We start from the raw sequence: 22,089 nt of genomic DNA on the forward strand, positions 1-22,089 counted from the left end.
CTCAACTACAAGCAAATCTAATTAAGAATAACTACAATTAATGTGTCAGTAGTCAAAATATTAATTATTGACAACATATTTCTCAATAGAGGGAAATGTTTATTATAGCTATCGGTCATTTGTAATTAGTTTACCCTTGACTTCCATTCAAACAGAATATGTTAATATTGATAAACAACAACATTGTCACATTTGGAAATGGATATTGTAGACACATATATATATATATATATATAATTGTTGGATAAAATATATATATATATATATATATATATTTTATCCAACAATTATATATATATATATATATATATAATTGTTGGATAAAATATATATATATTTTTCTAAATATCTTAAATTCTAGAATGAATCATTGAATTTTCAACATCTTCATAATAAGAATTGCATTTAGGATATGCAAATTAAAACTGTAGAAATCCTAAAAGGAGCACTTTATCTTTTTATAATCAGAATTGTAATTTGGATATCAAAAATTGTACCCATGTACAGATAGAAACAATTGTGTAATTTGTATTACATAATCAAAATGTTAAGTTAATATTTAAAATGTAAAATTACATTTTATAATCCTGTAAATGTGGAATAATATTTGAGACATATCAGTCATTAATATTCTTACTAGTATTAAGGGGACTACTGAGAATATTAAATGAAAGATATCTGTACATCTGTTTTGACGTGTTGTAATGTAATATCTACATGTGAAAATATATTTGTGACATGTCAAAATGTTTCTACAGATATCTTCAATTAATTGCAGGTGAAATATTAAAAGGGGTTGCCATACTTCCACTTTTCTTCGACAACGTTACCTTTATCCACTATAGAAATATAATACAAATAATATATATGATCAGACAAGTTCAATTACAGTCATTCTACAAAAAAAACAAATATAATAATTAACATTTGCCTCTTTAGAATTGGCATAACAGAAACATGCATAAAAATAAAGTGATAAATATTGAATCCTATGTGAGCTGCGATAAATGCCTCCGTTAGACATGGTCAGTTTGTGCCTCCTCACCGAGTCAGTTCAAATACATTAAATATTACAAAAGCAATAAAAGAGCTGCCTTACGGTCAATATACGAAATAGACTGGAAATTGTTTTTTCCTATTTCTGGTGAGGGGTCATATGGTTCTGTGAGGTATGATCTTTTCCCTGTACGTTGAAAAATAAACTTGGTTAGAGCTCGGGCTTCCCTTGAAATTTAAATCTCTTCCCTACAGACATCTTAATGTCCAAAACGGCGTAGAAAAATTGTTATCATTTTTATGAAATCCCTTTTTAAAAAGGATGTTTCACTCGGAGAATAATTTCATTCTGAGAAATGACAAAACCTACGGAAGACAATTCGTGCCACGTGAGGCGTTTGTTTTTAGAATGTGACCAAAAGTAAAATAACACTTTGAGTTCCGTCTCAGGATTCTGACCTTCTCAAAATGTTGATATAAAGTCAGGGCTCCAAATGTATTTTCCTTTGGTCACGTCCCAATATTTTTTTGTCATGTGGCACTAATCCTCCTCCGTACAATTCTGTGGAACAGTAGACGTGAAAGGTTTTCCACCTCGAGGTAAGGAAACATGAAATACTTCAGAGGGCAGCAGTTGAGGGTCAGTGTTATTATAAAGAGAATTTGGGAGGGTGGCGGGGGGGGGCAGCTGTCACTCGGCTGCCTGTGCTTGCTGCTGCTGCTCCTTGTTGAGGATGATGCTGATAATGTCGCCCTCATGCTCCTTCATGTGTTCCATCAGCCGCTCCTTGCTGGTGGACTCAAAGCCGCAGATGCAGCAGCAGAACAGGAGCATGCAGTACTCCATCCCGGAGCCGGGGCCCTGACCGGTGCGCTGCTGCAGCACAGCGGAGTCCTTTCTCTGGGGGCTCAGGGCTTCACCCGGTAACTGTGAGGGGTCTGTGGTGGATGTAGGCAGGTTAGCTGAGCTGTCTACCGCCAGGCTTGCTGCTGCTTCCACTGGGGCCTTTGTGGGTGGGGCCCCCGCAGGGCGCTCCGTTGCTGACTCCACCACCGCCGACAGCTTCTGGGGAGCTCTGAGGGAATGAGGAATCAACAACAACAGAGGGAGAGAGATTAACCGACGGCTGTACCTCTCACTTTAAGGACTTTTCTGGCTAATGAAAGAACATTTTATAAACGCACACCCCCATTTTAGTTTTGTTGACATCTGCTGGATAAATAAAAAAGTCACTTACTGCCAATAATCTATTATCCCTCTGAGGCAGAGTGACGGATGACAGTTACGGCTATTTATGCCAAACACATTTTTAAAGGGTGCCTTATAAATGATCACTACATCATTAAGATTATATTTTTAAAAGTTATTTAACTTAACTTTGTGATCCAAAAAAACATCATGATGATGTATGGATGCTTACTAAATATAAGAACATCAGCGAGAAATAATAGCGACAAATGTATGATTAAACAATGAAATGAATACATGCTGTACAAAAATAGAAAACCAAGAAAATATAAGTTTTTCCAATTATGAAATATGAAATATGAAATGACGGTAATTTAATTTATTTTTGTACTATTATTATGGGTGTCAGAGTATAACTTCCACAACATGAAGTTGTGAACACAGAGGGAAACCACTTACTGGGGTAAAATGGCCAACTAATGTACAGTGAAGGAAATAAGAATTTGATCCCATGCCGATTATTGACTGTGGACAGGTGTCTTTTATCCAGGTAAAGAGTTGACATCAGGAGTATTTTCTGAAAGCAAGAGGACTTATTTAACCGCTCCGTGGGAGCCAGAGTTCAAATACTTATTTCCCACAATTAAACGCAAATCAACATATCTTTTTTTTTACATTTCTGGATTTTCTTTTTGCTATTCTGTCTCTCACTGTTAAAATAAGCCTGCCATTAAAAGTATACTGTTCAGTTCTTTGTAATTGGGCGAACTAACTCGGCAGGGGATCAAATATTATATAAAATAATGATTTCCTTCACTGTATATCATTAGTGTTAAATTAACTTTAAGCATTCATTGAATTAATGAAAAAAGACTCCTGCACCTTAAAACAATCTCAATGCATTAATGCAAAACTAAATAAAGAATAGTTAGGGCTTGATGGTGAAAGTGTATACCAAACCCAGCTATTTGCTTTTATCAAAGGCTCACAAATTAAGTGTTATATTTATACACCTGGCGGACTGACCTATAATACTTAGAAAATATTGCATACTGCAGCTGAAGTTGTATTCAGCACGTCTGAAGCCCTGCACATTGGGAAGTGTTTCCAGGACTCATGATGCACGGGCAGAGCAGATATTTGCTGAGTCACAGAGAGATGACTGGAGCTGTTTACCGGCTGCTCTGGGAGATGGCCTCGTTGATGGCTTTGTTGACCTGCTCGTAGTTATAGTTCTGGTCTCCGGCGTGCTTCCACATGTGGGATTTGAGGGACGGGGGGTGACTGCACACATAGCCACACAGGGAGCACCTGGAACAGAGGGGAGAGAGAGTGAGCCACAGAGCCAGATTTTATTTAATCGGCATCCTGATACATTAATCCTTCCACTCTCTAGGAAGAGAACTCATCCAGACGCCACACGGGACACTGCTCGACAGAGAGGCAACGAGTGGAGGGAGGAAATAGGATTAACTGTACACGAGTGGAGTAATTAGACTAAATTGTAAGTATATAATCGTCACAAACCCCAAAAATGTGTTGCTTTTGGTAGCTCAGAAAAAAGGCTTTTGTTGAGCCACCTCACTTCTACAGTAGCCCAGCCATGACATACTGAACCATGGATCTAGAGAGGGCCTTTTACATTTGGAAATATGCTCATCTGTTGCTGTTTCTTCAGCTCTTGTTGGGCAACTACAGTTGCCGCTGAAAACCAAACGTTTGTTGATTTCGGGGCTTCATATTTAAAGCTTAAAATAACAGGGCTCCTTTTATTGTACAAATATTATAGTGAATGAAATGTGTTTTCCTTGCCCTGCTGGCATTTTATTAAATAACGTCAGTACACGTCACACCTGGTGAGGAGCTTTCCTGACCAGGTGACACTGATTTCATGGCATTTAAAATCTACATTTCTATTAAAAAAAAAGTATTTTAAATTTTAAATGGCTCTTATAATATTAGCAATATTCTTTTCAGGCAAAACATTTAGACTTTTGAACAAGATTGGATAAACCAAATATTGTTGAATTTCTCTTAAGTTAAAACAGAGCTGGGGTATACAGTGGGTTGCGGTTTGGGACCTTTCTGCTAGATGCCACTAAATTCTACAAACTGCACCTTTAAAGAGAGCTACGTATTCCCCTGTGTCTTCAGGATATATGGATGCTGTCTCTGACATCAACTATGGGATTTTAAGAGCCTTTGTGAAACTAAAAGTAAGCGGCTCTGGCCATGCTCCCAGCTAATCCAGAAAGGGGCAAAGAGATGAATTGATAGTGGTGCTTCAATTATTCATAACTATAAAACTTAATTTAACTTAATGGAGTGAATTATATCCAAGCAATTACTCCCATACAGCTGTCATGAGGCAGGCAATCAGCAAAAGACCTAAATCATTTTTTGTACCAGGAGATACACATGTTAATCTCTTGGGATTTCTACATGGGGGGGGGCGGTGTCTATGGGGATAGCCTCGAGTGGCTGATTGAGGAACTGCAGTTTTGGGCACTTCCATTGAAGCTTACTCACAGGAGGCATGGACGTATATGGGAATTGGACACAGCGTTTGAGGCAGGACCCTGTCCATTCTCAGGAAAGTTTCTCAGTGGTGCATGGAGCCAAAATGGGCTGACTCAAGAGCAGAAGTACCGGTATCTGGGCCCACACTTGCAATTTCCTGAAGCCTCGCCTCCAGTCTCCCACTCTCAGCTTAGTCAAATTAATATTTAATAAATTAGATAACTCTGGATTCAGTTTTTAGCACATTTTACAACTTTAAAGCTGATTAACAGACATCTCTTGGTATTTTTGGGCCCAATGACTTGATGGAAGTTGTAACTCTGCCTTTTGGCTACTACAAAAAATTGCTTCAACATCTGGCACACTTCCTGGGGGCTTGGTGTCCATTACGATAGCCTCAAGTGGCTGATTTAGGAACTGCAGTTCTGTCGAGGCTCCATTTATTCACAGTCACCTGTAAGTCTGGACTTACTGCTTCAATTTTGCTCACTTTAAAACACTCTCTCGACTCTCCTTACTTCATGAGTGCAGTACTGAATAATAATATCTTCTCTAATGCAGACAGGCTTTCTAGACCTGCAGGTATTGATGAGTGTTTTAGTGAAGTGAACATTCAGGGCTTTGGTCAAGGAACATTTGAAGGATGACGGAGAGAGTATTTATTCACTTTCTCCACCCGCCAGTGCTCACACACAGCTGGAGCCCCGCAGAGACTCTGATAGCCTCAACTTCCTTCAGCCGGGTACAGTTCTTCATTCCCAACTCTTAAGTCCTGCAGAGGTTCTTATCACGCCTCGGTGTGGTGAGTTTTTCTCACCTGTACTGCTCCAGCAGCTGCACGGCCTGGTGCTCCTGAGGGTGCCTCCTCATGTGGCTCTTCAGACTGTTCATGTTGGTGGTGGCGAAATCACAGCTACAGCACCTGGAGGAAGGAGGGATGAGAGAACATGGAGGTCATGTTTTTGCTTCTTTACACTCGTAGCCTGGAGGGGAGAGAAGGGATTTACGGCAAGGCGGGAGGAATGCCACTTAAATGAAAACAATAGATCCAAAAGGAAAACAACAGACCCAAATGTTTTCTGCTTTGTTGCACTTTGGCTGTTTCGGTTGGAAGAGTGGCTCTTTTAGTTGCTTCCAGACAAATAATGTGCAAGGTCTGCAGAGAACTCACTCACGGCCACTTGCAAAAACAGTTGCACTTAATCATGAGGGATTTACTGGGGTTGGAATAATAAAAGATGCATTTATTAACTGAGAAGGATTAAATAAATAATTGCAAACAGTCTTAGAGCACTTTAGAGTGATTGTACAATGTTTCTTTTTCTCTTTTAGACTAAAAAGGACCATGCAATACCTTCGCTAATTTAAAATTGATTTGAATTATGTTTTTATGAATTGTACCTCTGTAAAGTGTCTGAGTTTTTAGAAAAGCGCTCTATAAATAAACTGGATTATTATTAAAAACATAAATATGTCATGTTTAACTACTTTAACCTTTTTATAATGTTATTTTTAAGCATGTGAGATTCCACACTGTCAGTATTTTCAACAACATTGTACTGTGAATAATTTGAAATACAAGAAAATTGCTTCTACCTTAATAAAAATACATTTATGTTTGATGGCTTTAGCCCACAATAATGCAATGTCCTGGAAATGTCATTAATGTGGCACATAATTGAAACTTTGAACAAATAGAATAAAGTAATAACTTGATTGCTATTACAAGGGAAACAAATCATGATAATAAGATACATCACCCAACTGAAAGGTATTACACTATCGGTACAAATATAATTATTAAAGTCACCAGGGTTTATTACATTATTGGCCAAGTTCTTTACATCTGTTTTGGTTTATTACATTTCTATCTGGTTAAGTACAAATGTTATTTCATGTAAAATGTGAACACGTGGGCAGTGTGTGAATTCCGAACTGTAGCGTTGTCTTAAATGGCAAATGGCTGCCCTATCCTCGGCTGGCTAGCTAGCTAGCACCAAACGTTTGGGTTACTGAATCATTACAATCTGCTCTTTTAACCCAATTCAATGTAGAGCGGCTCCTTTTTGATACACCTATAATGCTAGGTTTGTGAAATAGTGAAAGATACCCAAGTGTATAACAGTGTATAGTTCTGTGTTTAACAGAGTAACAGCAATTGAAGTTAAGTAGCCAAGATGGCGGTGGTCAAGTGTGAGATGTGTTCCGCAAAACATTCACAGTTAACTATCATTACATCAGAGCCACTGTTCTCATATTTGGGGGATATTTAATGTAGGATTGTAACTAAAATGTAAAATGTTTGCGGCCAGTCGGTTAGAAACATCAATGCAGTATTCCCTGATCCCTTGCAGTTATTATAAAATGTCTAAAACTGTGTCAAACATCTTTTCAGTGGAATGTGAAACCCTCTTTTTACATCTTAATGCATTAAGGGAGTGATAGCTTATGATTCTTACCGGGCAGATTTTGAAAGTTTGTCTCTCGCCCAGAAGAGCAAAGTTTCTGGCATTTTTACAGCACAGTTACACAGCACAGTGGACACTTTAAATGGAAATGTTTTGGCATTTGATTTCCGCGGTGGAGAGGAAGGAATACCAATGGCGCTTCAGAGCAGTGGAACATAATCATATCGCACATTTCTGCACTCTTTGCTGTGAATAACAAATATTAAGCTTTGTAAATTAGTCCAGAGTGGGGTGTCCTATTGTTATGAGATTAACATTTCAAGTGCTAACAAAGACAATGAATATTACAATTAAAATGTTATACATACTGGCATACACAAGCTCATATGCTGACAACAACTTAATCAGTTTACAAGACATACTGCGCAGCACCAGTGCATAACCCTGGAAAACTTATACACCAGAGAGCTGTGGTAAACACTTCTTGTAAATAACGTGCAGTAGTCCTAAGACAGTGCCACATTTTGTGTAGTTCTGTGTTGTGTAGTGCTGACTTATAGACTTAATATGAGGTTTTTTACAACTAGGTAGGATGTGGAACAGTAGCCCTTTTATTTACCTTATACAACGCAATAGTGTTGCTGGAATGAGTTCTACACCTGGAAATTAGTTAGCATGTTAGCACTTCCGCACTCCCTCGTCTGTAAGTCAACTGTTTTATAAACATGTTTTTGTTTAGCAGTCTGTGATTAATACAAGCTTATGAAATATTACGGCTACAACATTCAATCGACACACTCAGTCAACGTCGGATTACTGTATGAATCTAGAAACAGTATCAAGTAATTACGTGAAAGTTTCTTGTTATAACAAGATCTTTTTCACGTTTAAACAAGATAAGTATCATGTTATTACATGAAATTATCACGTTATTTCATGATAATTATATTTTCACGTTATAACGTGAAAATATCATGTTATTTCAAGATATGATATTTTCACGTTTTTACAAGATAAGTATCATGTTATTACATGAAATTATCACGTTATTTCATGATACTGACATTTTGACGTTATAACATGACAATATCATGTTATTTCAAGATAATGACATGGACGAAACAGCGTTCGCTTCAAAGAAATAGCCTATAAAGGAAGTAAAACGGCCCGACGCGCAACCGAATTGCCCGAGATGGATGTTTCTGATAATATATGCTTTTATTTCCTACTTGAGAATGGCTGAAAATGTGGAGAATCCACATTTTCAGCCATTCTCAAGTAGGCCTAAACGCTACAGATTGGACATTCAAGTGAAAGGGAAGCAGGCTAGTAGACTGGCTTGGCTGTGTATCAAAGTAAAGCCATGTTTTCACGTTATAACGTGAAATATCATGAAATAACGTGATAAAAGCTCATCACAAAATAACGTGATAATTTCATGTAATAACATGATACATATCTTGTAAAAACGTGAAAATATCATATCTTGAAATAACATGATATTTTCATGTAATAACATGATACTTATCTTGTTTAAACGTGAAAAAGATCTTGTTATAACAAGAAACTTTCACGTAATTACTTGATACTGAGCCTTATTTATTTTTTTAGTGTGATAGCAATACACCACCGTAGATTACTGTATGTGTTCTAAAAACAGTAGTTGCTAAATGAGACGACTCGACTCCTCTGAACAATTAGCCACCTTTAGCTTAGCGGTGGTGACGTGTAGCAATGCGGCTGTTTATGTAGTTAGTTTATAGCCTAAATGCAGTTTTTTACTTCTGATAATTGAATTAACACTTGAAACTATTACAAAAGTGGAAATTATCCTGCTGAATAAAATGTATAAGTATCATAAACGTGTGTTAGCCAAAGTTTATTTTCTACAATATTATAAAATCCATTGAAAAATACCATCCTACGGTGACCTTTTATGTCATAAAATGCTGTTATTGTTTTAAACTAAAGCATTAGTTTGCTTATTACTATGATTATACAGGGTATTAAGCAGATTATGATGCATTATAAGTATATCTATAATACACCATAGACATTGACCTCATAGGAAGTGCTTACCTTTCTTTCCACATCAATACATTGCAGATGTGTTGGTCTACAATACAGTATTACTAGAAGAGTCTCCAAGGTAATGTTAGAAATGACAGATTCTTACACTTCACTTTCAAAATGGCAGAAAGAGAATCTTTACATGTTAACATTTAGAGAATGACAACTATTACACATTAAATACATATCGCTGTGTTTGAGCCATGGCACTGACATCCTCTTGATTTATTTTCTATTTGAATGCACATAATAATATACTTACAAATATTTATATCTCAATCACTCAACTATTTGTAACACTACTTCTACTCTTTAGTTGAAATTAGCAAATAGATGCCATGTGACCCTTTTTCCAGAGGAGGAAGAAAGCCTGTTATGTGTGTGTGTGTATTTTTGTATGTGAATGTGACCTTATAGCACCTGCGACAGCACCCTGTTACACACAAACACCCAGCTGACACAAAGGGGGAGTGCTAACAAGAGTTGGAGGGAGAAAAGCAGTGAGTGAAAGAGGCCGACTCCAATCTGGTACCCAAACCTCCACTTACTCACTTTCACTCTGAAGTAGAGGGTCCCAAACCAATAAGTGGAGAGTGGGAGTCTCCAACAGGAAAATAAATTATTAGCCCTTTCTCCTTTCTCAATTTTTGCCTCCTCGGTCCTCCGGTAGTGACCCGGAAATTGATTTCCGCGTGCCATGTTCAAGGACATCTAATTTCAATAAATGCACATCGAGGAGCCTCTCTGGAGGAGCTATAACTGAGGATTGTATTTCCGGCAACAGTGATGTTTAAAAGAGGCATGACGCACGGCTGGACTTATATGAACCAATGGCAGCTCTGCAAACTGTTCCTGTTGTGATCACAAGTTATTTAAGAGGATCAAATGTGCATCAAACTTTCTGCCCTTCACCGTTTGTTCCTCACTTATCACACCCCACCTGGTTATTAGGCTACTTATGTTTTTGATAAAACTGCTTTAATTGTGACGCGATGTTTACAGTGAGAACAGCAAACAGAGGGATGAGAGCTCATATGAGATTTCAAAGGTCTTAAAACTGTACATCGAAATGACCTGACCCCAACAACAGGATTTTTTTTTTTAACCTTTCAACTGGAAGACATTCTTACACATTAAAACACTTCACAGATCTTACCTCAGTCTGAGTTTCAAGCATAGCTAATCATTGAGGTAATTCAGAATAATCGGAAAGAAATCAGGTTACATTACTTTCCTATTTTGACAATGGGTTACTGATAACATTGAGAGGAGTTCACTCTGTCACAGACAGTGTTTGGGTGGGTTTTGAATAGGGTCAGAGTGTGTCTGAGTCTACAGGAAGCTCTGTGCTGGGCTCAGCAGCAGCAGGTGTGTACTGCCATCTAGTGGACATTTCTGAAATGACCAGAGCAGCTCAGACACTGACTGACACACAATTTGGTTATCTTCGTCTGGTTAAAGAGGAGCTTAAATATAAAAATGCATTATTCACTAACTTCACAGGAACCAACAGGAACTCGGAAATCACTTAAAGGTAGTGCCAACATTTTTAACCACATATTAAATGTACTTCTAATATGCTGAAGAGAAAAAAACAGGACAGAAACACGTGGTCTAAAGAGGCAGGGTAATGTGCGCCAAATAATTAACACAGACGTATGTAAAGTTCATAACTCATTTGCAACAGATTAAAAAATCCAATCAGGGCCCAAAAAATATGCAATCAGCCCCGCTGAAAACACAAAATAATGTCTTCATCATTAACGTGCCGTCCTTATAGCTAAATGTCACGTGTAATTTCCGCAAATATCATTAACATATTGAGCAATAAATCAGAGAATGAATGAAAAAACACTTTTTGGGGTTTTGTAAAACTCAAAAATGTTTAACTTTTTAAGCAGGAAAGAATAGAAGTCACACAAGGTCAAAACTTCAGTCTGTTGGAACTAAAGCCAACTGCAGATTTTAATATGACCATAAATATGAAAATAACAGTAGTATGTCTTATTGAACAAAGAATGGAGCCCAGGGCTTAAGCATATTGTTAAATAACACAGATAAGAATGAATTGTATTTTTAAAGTCTCTCCTGTAACATTTAGGACGTTTTGAAACATTGAGAGACCATGAAGACCCATTTCAAATCACAAAATATCAACTAATATTGAAAAAAACTCCCATATATGCTTTACTCCAGTTGAAAAACTGAAAATCATGGAGTGTGAGCACTTGATCCATCATTTATAATGTTCATGTTCTTCTTACATGCGTACTTAATAATTAACATGGTCTTATTTCTCTTACACACACACACACACACACACACACACACAGAATCTGCATATAAACAGCTGTGTACGCATGACTCAACTCTGGGATGGATTTCTGATGGCAGCTTCAATTTCAAACCAGTTCCAAGATATTCAAACGCACAGATTCTCCAAATTCGAAAGGCAACATATTCTCCTTTCCCCTCGCTGCTTTTGATAAGCAAAGGGTAAAACATTCATGGAATGCGGAGCTATTTGATGCGTAATATTTAACAGAGGTATGCTGTCTTGCCATGAACTCTCTCTGAATTGATTCCAGATGGTTTTTACTACATATTATTGTCTACATTTTCTGGTATCGGGTTTAAAGTCAGATTGGCTCTAAATAAGGAACGCTGCTCCACCTGGGTGTCGCCATTGATTTCAAATTGAGGTTCATTAGTCTAATTAGTGTTACAGAGGGTGGGCAGTGGCTTTTCAATGTGTGTTCTTGTCCGTACTTGTGTTTTTGTGTCATGATAAACCTTTTCCATCAAGGTGATTACAGGGCTGGTTCGGAACTGGTAATTGAACCCTTTTTTGTGTTTCCAATGCAGCGGTGTTAGCTTTCAACCTAGAAAACTGGTTAAACTAGCAAACCAACTATCTTCTCGACCCGCACCAAAATCCAAAAGTCTTGTACATCAGAGGCTGGGGCGTAATTAGCCTAAACAATATCTGTTCATGCAAGTACGGCAAAGAATAGAAAGTCGTTACAGTAGCAAAAGTGCCCACACCACCAACCGACTCCGAACCACTCGAGCACGAAACTAAGCCAAAGTAATTTCCAGTGGAAAAGGGGTACACAAGCCTTTTGGACACAGGAATTGACGTCCTACAATACTGAAGGTTTAATTAAAAGCTTGGCCGAGAAAATAAACTGACATTAAAATACAGTGTCACCGTAAATCCTGCCAATCCCCCCTCTATGCATATTTAATTGGGCTGGTCATAAAGATATAAATAGAGTAAGACATGTCTCAACACCACAATTAAAAAGGTGCCACCTCAAGATTAAGATTGATGTCAAATCTGTTACAATTTGGCTGTTGTGCCCTAGCCGTATAGGACCTTATATTGTTGTACCGGCCAGTGACCAGGAGGTGGCACAATAGGTCATTATTTCATATGCATCACAGCCAGAACTGTGATGAAGTAAATACAAATACATTTCAAAGAGGAAATATTCTGCTCATTTTCAGGTTCATATTTGTATTTTGTGTCTCTACAGTGACATGTCTCCATGCTTTAATGTTCAAAAAGCTCTTTATTTTTCTCATCCTGCCTGTGCCGTAGCACCTCCTTTAACCCTCTGTCTGAAACCAGAGCCCAGTCGGCTCTGATTGGTTAGCTGGCCGGATCTGTTGTGATTGGGCGACCGCATGGAGGTGTGTCGGATAAGTCCTGCCCCTTAGCATATCATGTACAATGTGTTGGAGCACTAGCCAAATGTACATAGATGTTTTGTATTACTTGCATTTAGCTGATGGTGCATTTTTTTCAACTCACCGATAAGGCTTGTCAGAGTTATGAATCCGACGGTGGTTCCTCACGCCGACATAGGTGGAGCTGGTGTAGTCGCACACATCACACTTATACATCTTCTGCACACCACCTTCTGTAAGAGGACAATTCATTTAAATATCTTGTTACAATTTTTTTCCATCTGAACACATTGAGGCCATGAAAACACATCTTACCGTCGTCTGTGACCCGCTCAGCGTCATCCACCATGGAGACAGTTTCAGTGACGGGTGTGAGGCCGGACATGTCCCCACTGAAGCTGTGCTGCTCCCTCTCATGGCTCCTTAACTGACTCTGGGTGAGGAAAACAAACACACACAGCATAAGAAAGGACAGTTCATGTAGCAATGAAGTTAACTGCAAACTTATGAGGCTGCTTACTTTTAGACAAGTACAAATATATATTTTTTAAACATGATAGTTCAGAATGGTTTACCCATTGATTGAACTTGGAATATTCCTCATACGGCTGGGTAATATGTACCAATATTATAATAATAATAATTATAAAAAATGAGACATCGTGTGGTCTTTCCCTGACCACACCATTTATTTATGTTAGTGACAGTTGCTCCACTTTAGAATGAAATTAAATAAAAGTAATGTAATAGAAATATAAAATAAATGAAAGAATAAAGATATTTATACAAAGAGGAAAAGTTAAAGTAAAATAGCCAATAAAATATATTAAAAATACAAAATAACAGAAATATACATAATCAAAAAAAGTTATAGAATGTGCAATAAAAACATAATAAAATACAGATATTTACATAAAGAAAAAATGTTTAAAAAAACATTTATTGCATTTTTGCATTTATTTTTATCCAACAGATTTAAAAATCTCAAAGATCCAATACATTTATCTGAAAACATTAACAGTTGAACCTATAATAAAGTTGCATTACAATGTTCTCTATATCACCCATTCCTCCTCAACAAAATATCTGAAACGTGAAAATGTAGTGACGGCTAGTGATCTTCAGCGATGCATTGTGCACGTGTTACTAGTCTGTTTTTATTCTTTGATCAAAAACTTTCTCAGTCTAACTCCCAGAGCGGTTGGATGATGGGATGAACTTGTTGAATGATTAATAATCTGTGCTGCGGCAGGGAATTGGATTCCTTGGATAGCAACGAGATCAATATTTCTCTCCTTTACCCATATCATCAAACCGAAGCGCAGACTCTGGTAATTTAACTTATCTTTGCAGAGAAATAAAACCAAAGTCGCCTAGCAGATATAACATTATTGCAAGAGGACGTAGAAATGCACACACATGCAAACCTCGGCCTCCACATGTACGCAGGTGCACGTTTATCTACCAACACATGAACGCAGCTGTTGGAGGAAAATCATTTGTGTGAAAACATTTTTAAAATACAGTGACCTTCGCTTCCAATCAGAAACGGTGGCCTGATTCATCAGAAAGTGTAGTAACAAGTGTTAATTAACGACCATATAAAAACCCACCGTTATGAATGCATGCGATAAGGCTTCAACGAATGATTACGTTCTTTATCGGAGGATTATTACCAAGGAGGAAGAGTTCTCAAAAAGTGTTTGATGATTTGTCCATCTAATGAAAGCTACAGCGCACCTGGTGGAATGATGTGGCACGTGCCAAAGAAGAACCTTTATACATTTAGTTTGCATATCATTGTTCCACCTGGCATCTGCCCATTACTCCTGGTAGAAAATCAGTGCGATATATTTGACATTCAAAGTGGCCCCTTGCCCATGACTCTCTCCTCAACCAAAAGCCACAAACTTATTAAAAGTGACCAAGAAAACCGGAAATCACTAAATATAAAAACTGTAGATTGTTTTTCTCAGGCTCACTGTAGGACTGTGTAAACCAGGGGTGTCCAAACTTTTTTCACTGAGGGCCACATACAGAAAAACATACTAAGGTCTGGGCCCCTCACTAGAGATGAAGTTTTTTGCCTCGTAAATTAAGTTATTAGTTAGCAAAATCAATCAAATGTAGGTAAATTATGATTGTTCTTCGAATATGATGATTTAATTAGCAATTGGGCACTTTCTTATCAACTAAGATTTGTTAGAACATGTTATCAACTTGAATCGAATGAAAAGTGGGCTTATTCACACATGAATACAACTGTGTAACAAATGTTTACATATATATTTGAGAGGTACAATAGAAAAAAAGCACAAGATCAGGTGGGGGGCATATTCCATCATACTTTTTGAATTTGCTGAGGGCCAATCAAAATGGACCGCAGTTAACCCCCCTGCCGTCGTTTGGACACCCCTGGTGTAAACAATTGCAACAAATGGATTGACTGCCAGTCTTTTATTTAAAATATACAGCACTGGGAAAAATTAAAAGACCACTTCAGCATTATCAGTTTCTCTTGTTTTATTATTTATAGGTTTGTCTTTGAGTCAAAGGATTTTTAATTGTATTTTATAATCTACTGACAACATTTATCTGTGTTGGAATTCAAAAGACACTGGAATGGCTGGCTTAGAGATAAAGATTTAAGAACAATTTGGAGTGGTCTCTTCATTTTTCTGGGGCTTGTCTCGATACAGGAGATGGCCTCCCTGTCTATTCCACCACCATTAAGAAAACTGGGAAGTTAAGACGAAAACCCCAACTTCCTCAATGGATTCCCAAACTCTGAACATTAAATACACTACTGAATAATCTAAGGATAAAAAGCTGTGTGTGTGAGCGTCTCCTCACCTTGTAGTGGAAGGCATCAGGGCACTGCTTGCACTGGTACATCCTGGTCTTGCAGTGATGGATCATGTGGCTCTCCAGGTCCTTACTGTCGGAGGCGATGTGCTCGCAGATGGGGCACTGATAGGGCTCTCTCTGCCTGTGCACCCGGAGGTGCTGCTTGATGTAACCCTTGTTGCCGCTGCTGTAGCGGCACAGGCGGCACCTGTACGGCCTATCACTCCCAGGGATGTAGTCCACCAGCCCCCCATCAGAATTTGCAACCAACCCGTCCATCCCTGGGATGCTACACATGTAGCTCCCCGCTCCGTTTCCCGTCACCACGCTGTCCACGGCTATGTTGTTGAACTGCGCGTTGTCCTGAAGCTCTTTCAAGATGTCCTCGTCGGAGGCGTTCTGGTCCGAGCGTTCTCGGAGTCTCTCGATGACGGTGAGCAATGACAGGCTGATTCCCGCTTTAGTGGCAGGTCCCTCCTCGTCTCCCTCATCCAGGCACAAATCTTCTTCTCTGGCCTCGCCGTGAAGCTCTAAGTCCAACAGAGCTGCGGTGGTCTCCGCGTCAGAAGTCCTGGATGATGTCACCTCTACCCGTTTCTGGTTGGGGCTCTGTGCCTCGGTGGTGCTGGTCTTAAGACTTACCTTTGTGCTGGAGGTGGGGAGCTCATTGGTCCTCATAGGCATAGCTATCAGGACCTCAGCCGCCAGAGAGTGCAGGCGCAGGGACTCAGAATGCGTCCTCTTTCGACCGGCTGGGGGAATGTTTTCATCCCGTGCAGACTCACTGCCCACAGACGGTTTAATATCAGCTACTAAAGGTTGGCTTTCAGGACCCAGAATGCAGCTAGACACTAATTCCACCTTTGCTCCAACATGTCCGTGCTCCTCCTTCTCATCCGATGAGTTCTTCTCCCTGTCCACGTGCTGGCTGAGAAGAAGCGGGTTAGTCGCCATGACGGAATCCTCAGCTGAAGGAAGGCGCTCCACGATCACGTTGATGTGTCCGGCGCTGTTGGGACTGCTGTTGATGATCTTTTGCGCCGATGACAGTAAGCTGTCCGTGACGAATGCGCCGCCGTGGTGACTGTCGATCTCCACCTCGGCGTCGGCCTCCGTCGTCACCTGCACCTCTACCATGGGCTCCTCTTTGATAGGGTACACGCTTTCCTCCTCTTCCGTTTTTAAACTTTCTTTCAGATCAGAAACCGGATGACTCAACGCGTCGTGTTTGTTCTCGGCGTTCATTGGCATGCAGAGCTGGAGCTTGAAGGCAGCGGGCAACTTTTGGAGGCTTTTATCTTGAAGACCTGGAGAAAGAACGACTATTTCCTCTCTGGTTGCAGGTGCATGCTGGGCTTCCTTCCTCGCCGTGTTGCCGTCTTCATCCTCGAAGATGGGGTAAGAGCAGTCCACCAAGCCGGCGTGCTTCCAGGCGTGGGTCTTGAGCATCCTCTGCTGGCTGCAAACATAGCTGCAGATCAGGCAGCGGTACAGCCCGTACTCCTCGAAGCTGTACCACTTCTTCTTCTGCGGGAGCTCCTTTGAACCGTCCAATGGGCTGCTCTCAGTCCAGTCCCCATCCTGCGTTCTTGAAACCTCCTCCTTGCCCTCACTGGAGGTGTCGGACAAATTGCTCGTCAGGTTGCCTCCGTTGTCGAAGTGCAGCCTGACGTGGGCCTCCAGCTGCCCCTGGTCTCTGGAGGTGAAGCGACACTCGGAGCACATGAGGATGAGGTCGCTGTGCTGCTCGTTGTGATGCTTCAGGTGCTCTTTCAGCATGGGCAGTGTCTGGGAGAGGTAGGGGCAGAGGCTGCACTGATAGCAGGTCACCGTTCGCTTGAGGTCGCCACCGCTGGGGTTGCTCGATGCCTCCGTCCCGGTGATGTTGTTGTTACTGTCACCTTCTATTTGCACCTCTTCTTCCTGCCCCTTACAGTTCCTCTTGACTTTCTTCAAGGGTGAGCCTCCTCTGCTCCCTCTCGTCACCTCGTCACCTCCTCCCCCTCTTTTCTGTCCCGCAATGGTGCAGCGACGCTGGGGCCGCTTCTCCACGATCTTGCTGAGCTTCTCGATGACCTGGATGAGAGAATCTGCCGCTCGTTTCTGCTGAAGACTGTGGGAGGCGTCTTCCTCCACAGCATGCTGGGTGACGAGCGGGGAGAGAGATCCCAGTGCTGACGGAGCAGAGGAGGAACAGGTGGCGGTGGAGGAGTGTGTGATAAGTACAGCTACATTGCTGACCTCCTCCATGACCTGGCAGACAGCAGGGGAGAGACATGACGTTGTTAACTGCTTGGTGTTACAGATTAAGCAATGGATTTAAACTGATTACTACTATTTTATATACAGATATTTAAAAATACAACATCTGGGGGACACTTCAACTCACACAAACAATTACAATTAGTTTTAAGATAATGGGAAATGTGGACCAAATTATCCAAATGACTTTATACTATTACCTGTCTATTTTACATAAATAGTTTTTGTTTAAGTATGTAATTAAATCCTACAAAAAAGGAAAATGCTTCTTAAAGTTTGTCTTAGCGACATCTTCATATCGTATACTTTCCATTTGAGCAGTTTACAATAAATTTTAAAAAACTATGCAAGCTTTGAAATTGAAATAGGTGTTGATGTTTGATAACTTCAATAATTATTAGTATCATTTTAATTATGGTTAGTGGAAAAGGTACATGTTTTCTTATGGATTCATTTAATAATGTTTTATATTGACATGCATATCTAGAAGCTACATACAATAACACTTTGGGACCATGTGTTATAATGACTTAACAGTCATTTAATAAAATGCTTTGGCTCCGTTTTCATATTTTAACCTTTAATTTTGTCAACCTTTATCTTAACTTTGAAAATCAACAAGAGTTTTTAAATTCATGTAGTCATGTTGACTTTTGAAAACTTATTTTACATTCAAACAAGACAAACATTGACTAAGTTTCTGTTCTGCTTCTACCACAACGTACACTAATGTGTGTTGCAACATTTTAAAAGGAATTTAAGTAAAACGTGTCATGTTGCTGTCTGCACCCTAAGGCCAGGCTGATGAAATAGTGAGGAAGGTTTGCAAAGACATGTTGCATGTTAGTGAACTGTATGCTTGGTAATGTGCATGAGAACTGATCATGTGATTTCATGTTACACACTTTATATGTCAAAGTCAGTGGAGCTCTTTGAATTAAAAGTTTCATACAATGAAACTAATGCAATTCAAAATCTAGCAAGAGTTTGACAATGACTATCTATGCCTAGTATTGACCTTTCTATTAGGTCTGTGGAGAGAACACAGTTAATAAAACTATCAGGATGTTGAAGAATATTTTAGAAAGTTGTTTTTCTTTGTTATAGTATTAAGTGAGGGAGTTGTCTGTTTAGAAAAGGGAAGTAACCCAAAAGACTTGATAAGCGTGATAGCCTAACTATTTTAAGATAAACCCTGTCATCACGCAGCCTTGCAAACATGTGCATCTGTTTACATCTCAGCTTGGGGAAAAGTGTCACAACTCCTGTGGTTAAATTCCCAGTATCTGTGAATCCAAAACTTCCCTCCTTCTCACTTTCTAAAACCACAAACTGCCTTCCTCTTTCTCCTACTTCTGCTTCTGTATGACCTCATCAAAACAGTAGGATACATATTCAGGGAAGGGTAACCACATGCAAGTGTTGATGGCTAGAAACCAGCTTCATTCACAATTATGAGAGTGAAGCTACACAGAAACTGACCCGGTGTAATAACACAATATATCCAAGAATAATTCATAGTTCCAGTGGATTAAAGTAACTAAGTACATGTATTCAAGAACTACAATAATGTGGTACTTAAGTATTTCCATTTTATGCTAAATTGTAATTCTATTCCACTACAATTCAGAGGTAAATATTGTACTTTTACGTAGGCCTAGTACCTTTAGTAACTTTTACTTTTTTAATGATTACATTCACATGCTGCCCCGCAGAAATAAAAATATCCACATTTACAAGCTTGATAAACAAATAAATACATGATTATTATAATGAAAACATTTCATTAATACAGGACTTTTACTTGTAACAGAGTATTCCTACACTTAGGTGTATTTCAATTTTAGTTAAGTACAATATCTGTACTTTTTCCACCTCTGAATAGTACAAATAATGAACTTGTATTGGAAATGCTCTTATCAAAGCATCTAAAACCTACTAAATGAACAAGTTATAGCCAGATAAGAAAGTTTGTCACTTAAGGATAAAAGCTAGGCCTTCTGTGGTTCATTTGCTTGACTTTGAGTTGGGTTGGATGTGCCTGAAGACAGTTTAGCCTCCATGGACTCTCATGTGGTTCAACCGGTTTCAAATGAGCAGCTGTTATGTCAGAATCTAAAAATATTTCATCCACTCTCAGTCCCCTGTAGAATGAGCACAGCTCCTACAGAAACCCCGAGCAGCAACTAGGCTAAATGTACTGGCTACTGTTAGCTGACATGCTAAAGCTGCTACGAGACTAAAGCCAGATCAACATGAAAAAAGACATTTAGTAAACAGGAAACACTATTAGCTTCACAGTTAGCTTCATAGCCTCAACACACACACACACACACACACACACACACACACACACACACACACACACACACACACACACACACACACACACACACACACACACACACACACAGGCACACGAGTCCACACACAGTGCTAGCACCAACACACACATTTACAAGGGCATTTTAACTGTGTTTTCGGTTAATGTGTGACCCAGAAGTGCGTGGCTGTGTTTTTAATAAAGATATACTCACTGACACGGAAAGGCTCGACGCTCTTTGTCCTTAACACATAAAACTGCTTTGTTTTATTCGTCAGCCATAAAAAGTGGCCTCCCTTTCTCCCACATTGCAAAATGGCGAGGATGGAATATCAGTCACGTGACCTAGAGTTTGGTCAGGTGACTAACGCGGATCGTTGAATGACAGGTTGCCTGATGCTACTTTCAGGTGCTGCTTGTAAAACACTGCATCGGATTTTCCAACGCGGAAATTATTGCATTTACGAAATTATTATCCCACAGACAGCGCAAATAACAACAACATTAGACATCACTACAATGTATACACAGACAGTTATCAATTATCATTCAGATTTTTAAAATATAATAAATCAGGATTATAATAATCAAGGAGCATTTCTCTAAGTAAGACATTACATTGTGTAGATAACTTCAGTGATAAATGTAATAATTACAAATAAGACCCTAATATCTTGATATCACTGTCTCACTTGTTTTGACAAGATGAAATTAAATTTAAAATGCACATGCAAAGCAACAAAAGTGGGAAAATGCAAGCTAATGGTGAATCAAATGTCGAGGAAGGACCCAAAGAAGAGCATATCTCATCACTGCAATGGAATTTGGGAAAAAGAGCTGCTGGTAGCCCACTTAGGCCTACTTGCTATCTCATGTGATGTCTAAAGTTATATAGGCTAATTATTTTTAAAACCTATTGGAACTCCAGAATAAAAAAAAGAAACCAGCAAAACATGATGTGTAATCTATGGTGTATGAACGATTTTCTTGGGAGGTTATGCTTTGGGTACGTTTTATTGAATTTGGCAGTTTTAAAGTTGTGATTGGGCTGAAAATGTACAGTAAGAGCAGGGCAAGTTAAATTACTGTAATACATGAAGCCAGCCAAGAAGCCAACAGGAAGCAGAGACATATTCTTATTTAGCTGATCATTAACAGTCTTACAAACATTAACTATTTTATGATCAATGTTCAGTGCTTATGTAAGTTCACATATTTCCTCGTTCAGAAAGGAAAGTTGTAACAGGAAGTAGACAACAGTATATTGTGACTAAAAGACATGTGGGTTTATTAATTAATCTGTAATGGGTTGTGAATGTATAGTAATCACTAGTGCATTACAGGTGTAAAGGCCTCTGTATGCCATGTACTAAATTTTCTTTATAACCTTTTGTCTAATACTGCCACCCAGTGACACAAGGGAGACTGCATTTGTAGTTACGGGAGGAGGATAAAGAGGAGCAGAACGTCCACACTTGTTATTAAGTGTTGTGTAAGAGAAGAATACTTTATTTGCACACTTTCCTCAGAGATCCTTCATAATAATGTGTTGATACCCACAAGGGACATTCATCAGATTATCCTACCAGATAAGAGTCTAATTATCATGGCTCAATAGGCCTAAAATGTCAACATGAAGTATGCAATTCAATGTCATACTAAGTTTTCTTAGCAGTTCCCAAAGCACATGGCAACATCAAGCCATATGGCGATTCTCAAATGAACTTATCTCCAATTGAGGACTAAAAATACAAGTTGAGTTATAAATGAAAGATAAATAT

At 39.2% G+C, this 22,089-nt stretch overlaps 1 protein-coding gene across 2 annotated transcripts; it reads right to left on the reverse strand.

Annotated features, from left to right (window-relative positions):
- Positions 1-264: 264 nt before the first annotated feature.
- On the reverse strand, positions 265-20,615 carry znf507 (zinc finger protein 507). 2 transcript variants are annotated; one of them, XM_063882357.1, is made up of 7 exons: positions 20,523-20,615; positions 15,730-17,976; positions 13,192-13,309; positions 13,001-13,109; positions 5,523-5,627; positions 3,362-3,496; positions 265-2,072 (listed from the first exon to the last, which is right to left on the reverse strand). In XM_063882357.1, exons 2-7 carry the CDS (start codon positions 17,971-17,973, stop codon positions 1,688-1,690), a joined length of 3,096 nt encoding a protein of 1,031 aa, XP_063738427.1. In that variant the 5' UTR covers positions 17,974-17,976; positions 20,523-20,615; the 3' UTR covers positions 265-1,687. The 2 variants fall into 2 exon arrangements, with proteins under 2 accessions (XP_063738427.1, XP_063738428.1); XM_063882358.1 differs by having other exon boundaries at positions 20,527-20,607.
- Between the last annotated feature and the right edge of the window lie 1,474 nt (positions 20,616-22,089).

The sequence above is a fragment of the Eleginops maclovinus genome, chromosome 4, assembly GCF_036324505.1.
Source record: "Eleginops maclovinus isolate JMC-PN-2008 ecotype Puerto Natales chromosome 4, JC_Emac_rtc_rv5, whole genome shotgun sequence".
NCBI classification, from domain to species: Eukaryota; Metazoa; Chordata; class Actinopteri; order Perciformes; family Eleginopidae; genus Eleginops; species Eleginops maclovinus.